The sequence below is a fragment of the Neoarius graeffei genome, chromosome 21 (assembly GCF_027579695.1).
Source record: "Neoarius graeffei isolate fNeoGra1 chromosome 21, fNeoGra1.pri, whole genome shotgun sequence".
In the NCBI taxonomy this organism is placed as follows: domain Eukaryota; kingdom Metazoa; phylum Chordata; class Actinopteri; order Siluriformes; family Ariidae; genus Neoarius; species Neoarius graeffei.
Window position 1 is genome coordinate 4,594,112 of NC_083589.1, and position 13,564 is coordinate 4,607,675.

Genomic DNA, 13,564 nt, shown 5'->3' on the forward strand with positions numbered 1-13,564 from the left:
AATCAAATTGTAAGATGGTCAAGTAAGCTGACTGGTGAGTCTCAACTGTACCCCACATCCCTGTCTGCTAAACAACTACAGCGGATAGCTCTGGCTATCTTAGAAGATAGCCTGCACCCTTTCCATAGGGAATTCCAGTATCTTCCCTCTGGACGGAGGTTAATAGTCCCTGGTTGTAGAACCACAACATTTAAAAACAACTTTGTTTCAGCTGCAATCACCCTGTTAAACAAGCTATAGAGTTATTTGCACACAACGCACAAAGCACTTTGGTCATGTACCGTAGCTGTATCCATGTTCTGTTGTTTGTCTTATATGTTTAATGTTTTGTGTGTTATGTGGTGGTCTATAAAGTGTAAAGGATGCCCTGGCTCTTAGAGTGTAAACCTAGTTTACCTACGGGTACCAATAAAGTAACCTGAACCTGATATATATATATATACACACACTAGTCTCATCTCATTAGCTCTAGCCGCTTTATCCTTCTACAGGGTCGCAGGCAAGCTGGAGCCTATCCCAGCTGACTATGGGCGAAAGGCGGGGTACACCCTGGACAAGTCGCCAGGTCATCACAGGGCTGACACATAGACACAAACAACCATTCACACTCACATTCACACCTACGCTCAATTTAGAGTCACCAGTTAACCTAACCTGCATGTCTTTGGACTGTGGGGGAAACCGGAGCACCCGGAGGAAACCTACGCGGACACGGGGAGAACATGCAGACTCCACACAGAAAGGCCCTCGCCGGCCCCGGGGCTCGAACCCAGGACCTTCTTGCTGTGAGGCGACAGCGCTAACCACTACACCACCGTGCCGCCCCACACACACTAGTGCATCTCAAAAAATTAGAATACCATGAAAAAGTTCCTTTTTGCATAATTTAATTCAAAAAGGTAAACTTTCATATGTTCTATATTCATTACATGTAAAGTGAAATATTTAAAGCCTTTTTTGTTTTAATTTTGATGATTATAGCTTATAGCTCATGAAAATCAGAAATCCAGTATCTCAAATTATTAGAATATTCCCTAAGATCAATAAAAAAAAAGGATTTACAATACAGAAATGTCCAACTTCTGAAAAGTATATTCATTTATACACTCAACACTTGGTTGGGGCTCCTTTACCATGAATTACTGTATCAATGCGGTGTGGCATGGAGGTGATCAGTCTGTGGCACTGCTGAGGTGTTATTGAAGCCCAGGTTGCTTTGATAGTGGCCTTCAGCGTATCTGTATTTTTGGGTCGGGTGTTTCTCATCTTCCTCTTGACAATACCCCATAGATTCTCTATGGGGTTCAGGTCAGGCAAGTTGGCTGGCCAATCAAACACAGTAATATCATGGTCAGCAAACCATTTGGTTGTAGTTTTGGCACTGTGGGTAGGTGCCAAGTCCTGCTGGAAAAGGAAATCAGCATCTCCAAAAAGCTCGTCAGCAGATGGAAGCATGAAGTGCTCTAAAATCTCCTGGTAGATGGCTGTGTTGACTTTGGACTTGATAAAATACAGTGGACCAACACCAGCAGATGACATGGCACCCCAAATCATCACAGACTGTGGAAACTTCACACTGGGCTTCAAACATCTTGGATTCTGTGCCTCTCCACTCTTCCTCCAGACTCTAGAACCGTGATTTCCAAATTAAATGCAAAATGTACTTTCATCTGAAAAGAGGACTTTGGACCACTGAGCAACAGTCCATTTCTTTCTCTCCTTAGCCCAGATAAGACACTTCTGACATTGTCTCTGGCCCAGGAGTAGCTTGATATTAGGAATGCGAAAGTTGTATCCCCTTTCTTGAAGATGTCTGTTCATGATGGGTCTTGATACACTGACACCAGCCTCAGTCCACTCCTTGTGAAGCTCTCCCAAGTTCTTGAATCAACTTTTCTTGACAATCCTCTCAAGACTGCGGCCATCCCTGTTGCTTGTGCACCTTTTCCAGCCACCCTTTTCAGCAATGACCTTTTGTGGCTTACCCTCCTTGTGGAGGGCATCAGTGATCATCTTCTGGACAACAGTCAAGTCAGCAGTCTTCCCCATGATTGTGGTTGTGTGTACTGAACTAGACCAAGAGATACACGGTGTTCATACTGTTTTACTCAAACTCGAAATGAAATATTCTAATATTTTGAGATGGTTTTTTTTAATGTTTTTGTACTGTATGCCATACTGATTAAAATTAAAATAGAAAAATGCTTGAAACATTTTAGTTTATGTGTAATGAGTCTATAATATATAACATTTTCACTTTCTTAAATAACTGATGGAAAATATTGAACTTTTTCACAATATTCTAATTTTCTGAGATGCACTAGTATATAATTATTATTATTTAACTGACCCCTGTATTAGTGACACTGTCCAGTGTGTTTGGGGACGGTTGACTGTTTCAGCCCTTAAATCATCTTCAGTGCTTGAAGAAGAAGGAAGAAAAAAACCCTTCATCAGCTTGCACTGCACTATTGTTTGGTTCATTCAGAGATTATGATGTCACCACACCAGGCTGCTTAATTTGCGCTGTGATTGGTCGAAACCTTTACACTCATGTAGTCATTATGTGTGGTCGATTTTTATCGGTCACAAGCACATGCTCATTGTTTACACTCTGGCTTCCTACTGTCTCTTGATTTCAGCAAACAGAGGGATTTCTATAAAAGATGACTTGTGATAATGACGTCACTGTGAAAACCACTGATGGATTGTGCACCAGTGTGGCAGAAACGCCACTTCATCAGACCACACCATTGTGTTTGATGGCCCAGTGGACATCCAGGATGCCCCTTTTCCACCAAATCAGTTCCAGGGCTGGTTCGGGGCCAGTGCTGGTGCTGGTTCACAACTCGTTCAACTTGCGAGCCAGCTGAGAACCAGTTTGCTTTTCCATAGCTCGCAGTGCTAAGGGGAGCCACGTCATTACGTCACTGTATACATCAGTTACGTCGCTGCGTTTGCATAAACCTTGGCGCGAACATCGAAGCAACAACAACACAGAGAAGAAGAAGAAGCAGCAGCAACAACAACAATAATGGATGACTTCGCGTTTAGTACAGCTGCTGCTTCTCGTCGCTTAAAAATGGCGACCTTGCGCGGTCTTAAGGCCTCTGCATGCTCGTGCGACAAGGCTTTCGCAGATAGCTTTTTGCAGACAGTTGTAATTTATTGTTGAGCGGGGATAATAGGCGTGCGCGATGTTATTCACCGGCACAACGCAAGGGGGTGCGAAGTCGCTAGGAGTAGTTGGTGGGTGTGGTTAGTGGAGTGTTTATCCTCCGGTTACTTATAATGACTAGAACTTTTTTTTTTTATAATGACTAGAACTGGAGTCGTATAGATGTACGTACTTCCTCAATCAACCGCTCTTCATGCTGCTCCATCTTCGCTCGTGTTTTTAAAAATGCCGGTCGTGAAAATAAACCAAACCGGGAAAGTAGGGAAGCGGAAGTGCGTGTACAGTGGATGTAGAGTGGACCAATCAGAGCCTTCTTGTCTGCAATGCTGTCTGCGAGGCTTCTGCGGTGGTCACAATTTTTGGGAGGTGCGCGCAGAGCGTCTGCGAAGGTGGGGGGGCTACGCAGACACTGGCCCAATCCCAATTCTAATTTCTACCCCTACCCCTCCCCCTTCCCCTTGGCCCTTCCCCTTGAAACTGAGCTACAAGGGATAGGGCTTGAAATTCAACCCTTACGTATTGGGATAGCCCTTCAACGATTGCATACGTCATCGCGTACCTCCGTCAGCGTTTACGTTAGCAAAACGCGACCAAATGCGTCATTGGCTGCGACCAGCCGCTACAGTCAGAGGCAGAGGCAGAACCAGAAATCTCTGCTGGCAGGGTGTGATTTGTTAACTAACACCACTGAATGGGATATCTTTGGCGCTTCGTGCACCACATCCGACAGAATGAGGTGTCAGAACACTCATGTAAACAATAAAAGCGAGAATAACAGAACAAAACATACGCAGTCAAGCAACCGAAAACAATACTCACTCCCAAAGCTTTTTAGCAGCAGCTTGGATTTCAGAAATCGCTGCTCATTCTCAGCTCGAAAGCGAATCAAGCGGCGTGTTTCCTCTGGATAACAACTTAAAACATGTAAATAATGGAGAAAATACATTTATGACAATCTTTCGCCGCGGGAACCGCCATCTTTCTGAAATCCGCATGAAATCTCGCTGAAATCCGCATGGCATTGTGGGAAATCACTCAAACCCCTTCGTTCGGAGTCAGCTCCAGGAAAATCTCCGTTTGGAGGGGTACAGAAGCCCTACCCCTTCCCCTACCCCTCCGCGTTAACTGGGATTGGGATACCCCTACCCCTTCACGTGAACGCGCAAAATGGAGGGGAAGGGCCAAGGGGTTGGTCCAAGGGGTGAAATGGGATTCGGCCACTGTCTGCGAGGACTGGGTTGTCAGCATAAATTGGCCTTTATTGTTGTTGGTCTTAACAACTCCGCCCCTGCTGACGTAAGCGGTTCTTTCCTCTGGCCCAGCAGAGAGTTGGTGCTAGCCTGGAACCGGTTTTTCTGGACCCAGAGCCAGTTCTTTATCAGTGGAAACAGAAAACCCGGTTCCAAACTAAGCACTGGCCCCGAACCAGCTTTGGTGGAAAAGGGGCATCTGTGACCAGTAGAATACATTTAGAGATGAGGAACTGTGGAGACGTGAAACAATACAGGAAACACATTATACAAGTATTCCAGCGTTTATTTCCAGCAGGTCTCTGTTAAGTGATTCAAACTTTGCTTGGAAACCTAATAAAGCTTTACAGACAGCTTGTAAATCTTTTGTGTTTCAGACTTTGGTTTTATATGCAGTTCAGAGTTCATGGAGGAGCTTTTCCTACAGTGGCCTCTGGATGTCTCCTGAAGTGCTCTGCTTCCACATCAGCCATATTCCTTCCCCATTGAACCACTTTGTCCTGCTCAGCTTTGGGAGGAAATAACCTTCACCTGCAAAAACGACCAGGTTTCCTGGTTAGCTTCGCGCCAGGATCTTTAGGGAGTGCTTGTGCAATGTGAAGGAAGTGAAAGTGAAGAGCAGGATGTTGATGTTGAGCCGCTTCAGCTGGACCAGTGTCACTGCGCGATGGAATGCATCACGGTTTGGGCTGCAGCACAGCTGGATCACACCGACCAGCTTAGTGAAGAACTCTTCCACACGCTTTTATTCCAGCCTGAATGTTTACAACGAAACTTTTATTAAAGCTGCAGAAAACCCGGAACTCTTCTGGAGTGAAGCTGCACAGAACACCAGCTGGACTCACACATGGACTAAAACACTGGACTGCACGGATAAAGTCTTTCCCAAATGGTAAAAACTACCCCTTTATTCACCATTCTACAGCTACACAGCATTTTGTTGTAAGACATCACAGCCTCACCGCTAACATCACTTTATTTACTATTTATAACCATCAGCATGTAAACAACCCAGCAGCGAGAATACGTCATCCCTGGCATCCCGGAAGTAAATTCTGATTGGGTGTTGGGTTTTCTTTCGCCATTACTCAAAGTTAAACCCGTTTCAGGAGCTTCGTTAGTCTGAGAGTCTATTCATACCGCTGCCTTTTCGATTTGTTTCATGAATTGAAAGAAACAACAACGCTACCGGGTTTTGTAGTTCATTTTGCCAACTACATATCCCGAAGAGCACCGCGGCCACACGGACGAATCAGAAGCGTCCTTAACATCCGGGCACTTTACATTTAAATCCACGCGGTTAAGTTAGCCATGCTAGTCATAGCTAGGGTGGCCAGATTCCCCGAGTCTGAAACCGGGACACTTTTGCGTGCGACCAACCTTTTTTTTTTTTTACGTAAACGTGACACTCAGAGAGGTGCTCTTATCATCTTGTCGAAGCTCACATTTATCAACATCTCACATGAAATAAAACAAACAGGCATTTTGTTATCTAGTAGCATAGTGGGATACAGATCAGTTACACTACGTTCACACTGCAAGGCTTAATGCTCAATTCCGATTTTTTTGTGAAATCCGATTTTTTTGTGAGGTCGTTCACATTAACAAATATATGCGACTTGTATGTGATCCTCAGTATGAACGAAAAGCGACCTAAAAGTGTTCCGCATGCGCATTGCAGGATACGACGACGTCACACGCAGTGAGCATGGCCAGCGTTTACGGAACTAACCTAAAGTTTCCTGTGTATGACAGTAGCCAGCATGGAGTACCTGGCGATGATGCAGTTGTTGTTGCGACGGAGCCAGAACATGCACAATAGCCTGATGTTAAGGAGGAGGTTGAGAAGGAAGAGGGCAAGGGTTTTGGCTCAGGCGTTCTGCGGGGTAGTGACTGCAACCTCCGTTCAAAGGAACATCAAAGCCATGTTGTTGTAACTTTTTTTGAGAGACTTTCAGTGCAGAATAGTGACGTTTGTGGCTTGTTGATGACGTGTAAGTCGGATGAATGCGACCTGGCGGTTCAGACTGAAGTCGCATATGAAAAGAGCGGATAGGAATCGGAATTAGGACCACATATCCAAACGGCCTGGGACGGATTTGAAAAAATCGGATCTGTGTCGTTCATATTGTCAATAAAAGATCGGATACAGGTCACATATGGGCAAAAAAATCGGATTTGAGTCACTTCAGCCTGCAGTGTGAACGTAGTGTTAAATTATGGTCAGACAACAGATGTTGTAATGGCTGAGAATAGGCCAGGCTATGTCCATAGGCCACATTTACACTGATTTATTCCACCTGTTTGTGAGAACACCAAGAAGAATGCATATGCGCATGTAGGCTACATCTCTAAAATTGTATGCACTATAGCATGAACTTAAAAAGTAGATACAGTGGTGCTTGAAAGTTTGTGAACCCTTTAGAATTTTCTATATTTCTGCATAAATATGACCCAAAACATCATCAGATTTTCACACAAGTCTTAAAAGTAGATAAAGAGAACCCAGTTAAACAAATGAGACAAAAATATTATACTCGGTCATTTATTTATTGAAGAAAATGATCCAATATTACATATCTGTGAATGGCAAAAGTATGTGAACCTCTAGGATTAGCAGTTAATTTGAAGGTGAAATTAGAGTCTGGTGTTTTCAATCAATGGGACGACAAGCAGGTGTGAGTGGGCACCCTGTTTTATTTAAAGAACAGGGATCTATCAAAGTCTGATCTTCACAACACATGTTTGTGGAAGTGTATCATGGCACGAACAAAGGAGATTTCTGAGGACCTCAGAAAAAGCATTGTTGATGCTCATCAGGCTGGAAAAGGTTACACAACCATCTCTAAAGAGTTTGGACTCCACCAATCCACAGTCAGACAGATTGTGTACAAATGGAGGAAATTCAACACCATTGTTACCCTCCCCAGGAGTGGTCGACCAACAAAGATCACTCCAAGAGCAAGGCGTGTAATAGTCGGCGAGGTCACAAAGGACCCCAGGGTAACTTCTAAGCAATTGAAGGCCTCTCTCACATTGGCTAATGTTAATGTTCATGAGTCCACCATCAGAAGAACACTGAACAACAATGGTGTGCATGGCAGGGTTGCAAGGAGTTGCTCTCCAAAAAGAACATTGCTGCTCGTCTGCAGTTTGCTAAAGATCATGTGGACAAGCCAGAAGGCTATTGGAAAAATGTTTTGTGGACGGACGAGACCAAAATAGAACTTTTTGGTTTAAATGAGAAGCATTATGTTTGGAGAAAGGAAAACACTGCATTCCAGCATAAGAACCTTATCCCATCTGTGAAACACGACGGTGGTAGTATCATGGTTTGGGCCTGTTTTGCTGCATCTGGGCCAGGACAACTTGCCATCATTGATGGAACAATGAATTCTGAATTATACCAGCAAATTCTAAAGGAAAATGTCAGGACATCTGTCCATGAACTGAGTCTCAAGAGAAGGTGAGTCATGCAACAAGACAATGACCCTAAGCACACAAGTCGTTCTATGAAAGAATGGTTAAAGAAGAATAAAGTTAATGTTTTGGAATGGCCAAGTCAAAGTCCTGACCTTAATCCAATCGAAATGTTGTGGAAGGACCTGAAGCGAGCAGTTCATGTGAGGAAACCCACCAACATCCCAGAGTTGAAGCTGTTCTGTATGGAGGAATGAGCTAAAATTCCTCCAAGCCGGTGTGCAGGACTGACCAACAGTTACCGCAAACGTTTAGTTGCAGTTATTGCTGCACAAGGGGGTCACGGCAGATACTGAAAGCAAAGGTTCACATACTTTTGCCATTCACCGATATGTAATATTGGATCATTTTCCTCAATAAATAAATGACCAAGTATAATATTTTTGTCTCATTTTTTAAACTGGGTTCTTTTAATCTACTTTTAGGACTTGGGTGAAAATCTGATAATGTTTTAGGTCATATTTATGCAGAAATATAGAAAATTCTAAAGGGTTCACAAACTTTCAAGCACCACTGTATGTGACCTCAACATAGCCTAGGTCAGAATCAACCTTACTAACCATTCCCCACAACTGAATGAATAAAGCAAGAAGATGTGCACAAAAGTGAACACTTTAATGGAAGGTGCAACAAGCTGTTCAATATGGCCAAACTGTCAGAATGGTATGTTAAACAGAAACAAAAAAGAGACAAGTGATTTGAGAATATATACTACGGAAGCCGAGAGAGGATATAATCCTTTTTTTTTTTATTCACCTTGTTATCCCGAGATAACGACATAATTAATTCAGGATCTCGAGAAAACAACACAACTAATTCGAGATCTTGAGAAAACAAAACTGTTATTCCGTGATCTCGAGAAAACAAAATTATTATTTCATGATCTCGAGTAAACAGCTGAGAAATGGTTCATTCAGGTGCGCCAAGAGACTTGTGATACGCTGACTTTGGGGCTATTTCTCATTCTGTATAGACGCAACTTTGGTCATTAGAATGTCTGGAATAATCGATCACCTAATAAGGCAATATTTTGATCAGGGGTTGACACAGGGAGAGATTGCATTAAGTCTCTTAATAAGGGATAATTTCAAAATTAGTCCGCGGCACCTCCGCAGAAGACTGGCCTGGCTTCGTCTCTACCGACGGAGATACAGTGATCCAGCTGCGATCATGAAATAATTGTTTTGTTTTCTCGAGATCTCGGAATAACGGTTTTGTTTTCTCGAGATCTCGAATTAGTTGTGTTGTTTTCTTGAGATCCTGAATTAATTATGTCGTTATCTCGGGATAACAAGGTGAATAAAAAAAGATTATATGAAGGGCCTCTCGCGGCTTCCGTAAATATACACTCAAACAAAACAGCAGTAAAGGAGGAGAGGGGCGACAGCCTGAGGAAAGCCCCCACAGGAGCGCACAGCATTTGCAGCATAGGCTACCCAACTCAGTACAAGAACAAAACACTTACAGTGTGTGCAGTCGGCTTCGTGCGCATTGTTCTGCACCTCTCGGAGGAAGGGGTGGGTGCCCTGTAAATCTTTGGAAAAGGTACATTTTCTTTTCGGCATAATTGCTGCGGCATTACTGCTGCTAGCTGCTAGACAAAGAACATTCGTGCCAGTTAATGTTTATTTTATTGTTGCATGGCAACCCGTTCTGTTGTCTGGAATAATGTGGCTAAATAAACACCCATGCCACAGGGCCAGGGGGCAGTAACCAGGAAAGTTTGCGATTCCTGTCAATTCATCAAAATAGTAAATGCAGACATTTCTCCGCTAATGATTCCCACGCTGCTCAGTCGCAAACGTTGCGAGTGGCGAAAACCGGGACATATCCGTGTCCCGACAGTCTTTTGTCGGGACTCGGGACACACAACCCCAAATCGGGACTGTCCCAGTAAAACCGGGACGTCTGGTCACCCTAGTCATAACAGAACATAAACATCAAACTTCCTGGTTAAAGATGTCAATAAATAGACTTACCAGAAATAAAATCATTGCAGCATTTAACATTTTAAAAGTATTTATTAATAATAATAATAATAATAATAATAATAATATTTTCAATAGAATCATTTTCACATTTATGTTCATTCATGAAATGTCAACGATATTTTCCATCCATGAAAATGATTTTGGAAAATTCTAAAGTATACATTAAGTTTTGGAAGTCTTTTTTTTTTTTTTAAATAAGCCTTAAAATGATCACACTTTAAAGTTGCTAATTGTTAAATGGCTTATAATACTACTACTAGTGGAGTCTTTTTTTTTTTTTGGTTGATTTGTTTGTTCTGTTTTTGGAGAGCCTTTACCCTCATCTCATCTCATTATCTGTAGCCGCTTTATCCTGTTCTACAGGGTCGCAGGCAAGCTGGAGCCTATCCCAGCTGACTACGGGTGAAAGGCGGGGTACACCCTGGACAAGTCGCCAGGTCATCACAGGGCTGACACTTTTACCCTGTCCACACTAGGGATTTTGTACCGATACGATACTACTTTCGTACCGCAACACCTGTCCACACTAGCAACTATACCGGTACTGTAGCGGTATAACTGTATCGGGACAAAACCCACAAATGTATGGGTTTCGTACCGGTACAGTATCGGTACTGTAGCGCTTTGCTGTAGTGTGGACAGATGAAGCGGTTCTGTATCGATACAAATATAATGCGCATGCGCAATGAACCATTCCTACTTCTTCGCTGAATAAAATAGTGAAGAACGGAGATTCGTTTTCTTTGTTTCTTTCTCAACTGCCTCGCGCGTTTTATACGATTCGACTGAATAAATGACCACCAGAAATACAGACTGTACATTGACAACAAAAAGCACACACACACACACACACGTTGTTTCATCCGCCATATTCTCGGAAGGAAGTTACTCGGTAACCACGGAAAGACTTCGCGCACGCGCATTTCAACTACCGTGAAAGAAAACCGCAAACATTTCTCGCTAGTGTGGACAGATGCACTAAACTGTACCGGTATACTTTGTATCGACACAGTTATACCACTATCGTACCGGTATATATGTGAACACAGCTATAGGCACAGACAACCATTCACACCTACGGTCAATTTAGAGTCGCCAGTTAACCTAACCTGCATGTCTTTGGACTGTGGGGGAAACCGGAGCACCCGGAGGAAACCCACGCGGACACGGGGAGAACATGCAAACTCCGCACAGAAAGGCCCTCGCCGGCCACGGGGCTCGAACCCAGACCTTCTTGCTGTGAGGCGACAGCGCTAACCACTACACCACCGTGCTGCCCCTTTACCCTGTTTTTTTTTTTTTTTTGTCGTGCCATGCAGCCAGTGTGCTGTCTTTTATACTTATGGTAATTGTCAATTTTGTTGGTTTCCTTTTCTGTGTCTCTTATCTGTTTTAACTTTAAGTAATGCCATTACTCTGTAAAACCTCCTTGGGTTGGTGAAGGCGCGATATAAATTCAGTGTTGTTGTATAATTCCAAAATGTGGGGTCGTAGTAATCTTGTAGCAAGTGGAATTTTAATCCACGAAGGCCTGCGTCTACGCCAATTTTTACTTATCATTTGATTGTTAATATCATGGTTTCTTGTTAAACAAATGTCTCCTTATAGAAGAGGCTCCTTCCAGCTGTTATAAAAAAAAAAAAAAATCAATACTTCCTGACGAATCCAGAATGCACTACTTGCAGTCATGACTGTATCGCTGGTAGCATTGTTTAAATTCGACAGTACTGCAAGACAGCAAACGTCTAAAAATTGTTCAGTCTTACAAAAAGTTATAGTTTCTCCAACTTACTAAAACGAGCTTTGCAAGTCTTCATGTTTTATATTTTATATTTTTTTTTCGCGGCCCGGTTTCCATCAAATCCTGCGCTCTGATTGGCTGGTGAACGGGTCCGTATCCTATGATACGGACCCCAGTTATGGACCTCTGTCAACTCGCTCGTTCACAACAACAACAAACATGGTAGCAATTTTTGTCAACGTTTATTTTCGCATTTCTCAGGAGAACAGCATTAATTTTACAGCATGGATAGCGATAGCGACAGTCTTCACAGCGAAAGCGAGTTTTACTACCCTGAGGAAGAAGAAATAAAAGAAGACATTTCAGGAGAAAGCTAAAAACCTGTAACTGTGGCTAACGCCGAGCAAAAACATGGCTGAATCCTGAATGACTCCTATTTGTATAAATAGTGGACTACATAGGTGGCAAAATGTAGTTTTTTTGCTGCCATGGAAGTGCACTTGTATACCGAGGAGGAAGCCATTTGCATTACAGCCGTGACTGAGGATTCAAAATGGCGGCTCGGCTTGGTTTTTCCTTTTGGGCGCTCTCGTTTTCTGTTAGAATTTGGTAAAGAAAAAAATAAATATATTATTTATCAGCTTAAGGTCGGTTCGTATGGTGAAATACCGTGACCTTGGCCTTGAATACTGACCTCGGCCCAGAGGGCCTCGCTCAGTACTTTCAAGACCTCGGTCACGGTATTTCACCATACGGACCTCCCAGCTGCTAAATAATATATATATTATATTATAATACATGGGGCCAAATTACTCAATTCTGATTGGTCAATCAAGGAGGGCTTTTTTCCTTAACACGGGGCTGTATTTCTGAAATGCTATTGGCTAGTTCGTTGCTTGGTTATGGTTACAAAAATTAGCAAATTTTGTCAACAAAATGGGTGACTCTGCAATGCTGCGTTTCGCTATATTTGAGGAAGAAATGATAAACCAATTGAAAGCTGCAAGCGAAAATGAAAATACACGATGTCATGATGAAAGTCGCTTTAGAAACTGATTCAAACGTGCAAGATAGTCTTGCGCCTTGATTGGTTCAGAAAACGTGAATGACAAATGTTGTGAACTTGAATGGCTTCTGAAGTGTGAATTTGGCCCGATATATTATAAACAAGTAATCGTATGGTTCCTCGTAAAATTAAGGATCAACTTCACTCGTGATTTCAAAGTTTTGAAATCACTCCTGAAATTAATCTTTAATTTTACTCGGCCCCATACGATTACCTATACTTATATAGACACGAGTGTTTTACTGGGAAATACACCACTGGTATTTTTCATCCGAGCTCCATCTGAGACATGGAGAGCCAAAACCATGACATAAATCTCTGTCTGTTACTTGTGAGGAAATCGATGAATTGTTTTTGATAAATTTGGGTACTTTTTGTTTGTGTTGATATAATAAAAAATAAAATCACACTTTTTTTTTTTTTTTTTTTTACTTGAAGATATGAAGTTTATCTTCTCGTGTTGAAAAACCCACGTTTTTCATATGAAATACATCGCGGATCTGAGTGACATAATTCCCGATATTTCACTCCGATGACATCCCTCCTAGAGTTTTCCTGCTGACTAGATGCGCGTTTGTCAAAATGGCGAACTGGTTCAAAATTAAAATTCTTTTGATTAACCTGTGGATGTGTCCATATAATATAAAGAACATTACACGGTGGTGCAAAGATATGAATGTCACTGAGCTCCTTCAGACACCAGTTGTAAAATATCTCCACTGGAACTATAGTGAATGAGTCGGAAGCGGAAGCACTGTTTCGGTTATAATGCGGAATTATTTGTGCAAACAGCACTGTGAAGTAATTGTAAAGTGATTTAATCATATGGGTAAAAAACAGAACAGGTGATTTGAGATC

General features: G+C 42.5%; 2 protein-coding genes across 2 annotated transcripts in view; one reads left to right on the forward strand and one right to left on the reverse strand.

Annotated features, from left to right (window-relative positions):
- Positions 1 to 13,564, reverse strand: part of rps16 (ribosomal protein S16) — a 457,927-nt gene that overhangs the window by 277,053 nt on the left and 167,310 nt on the right. The gene's annotated exons all lie outside the window — the stretch shown is intronic.
- Positions 4,876 to 13,564, forward strand: part of acss3 (acyl-CoA synthetase short chain family member 3) — a 34,435-nt gene continuing 25,746 nt past the window's right edge. The window contains exon 1 of the mRNA XM_060903792.1: positions 4,876 to 5,320. Within this exon, the coding sequence (XP_060759775.1) occupies positions 5,052 to 5,320 (269 nt within the window). The 5' untranslated portion in view covers positions 4,876 to 5,051. The remainder of the gene's footprint in view (positions 5,321 to 13,564) is intronic.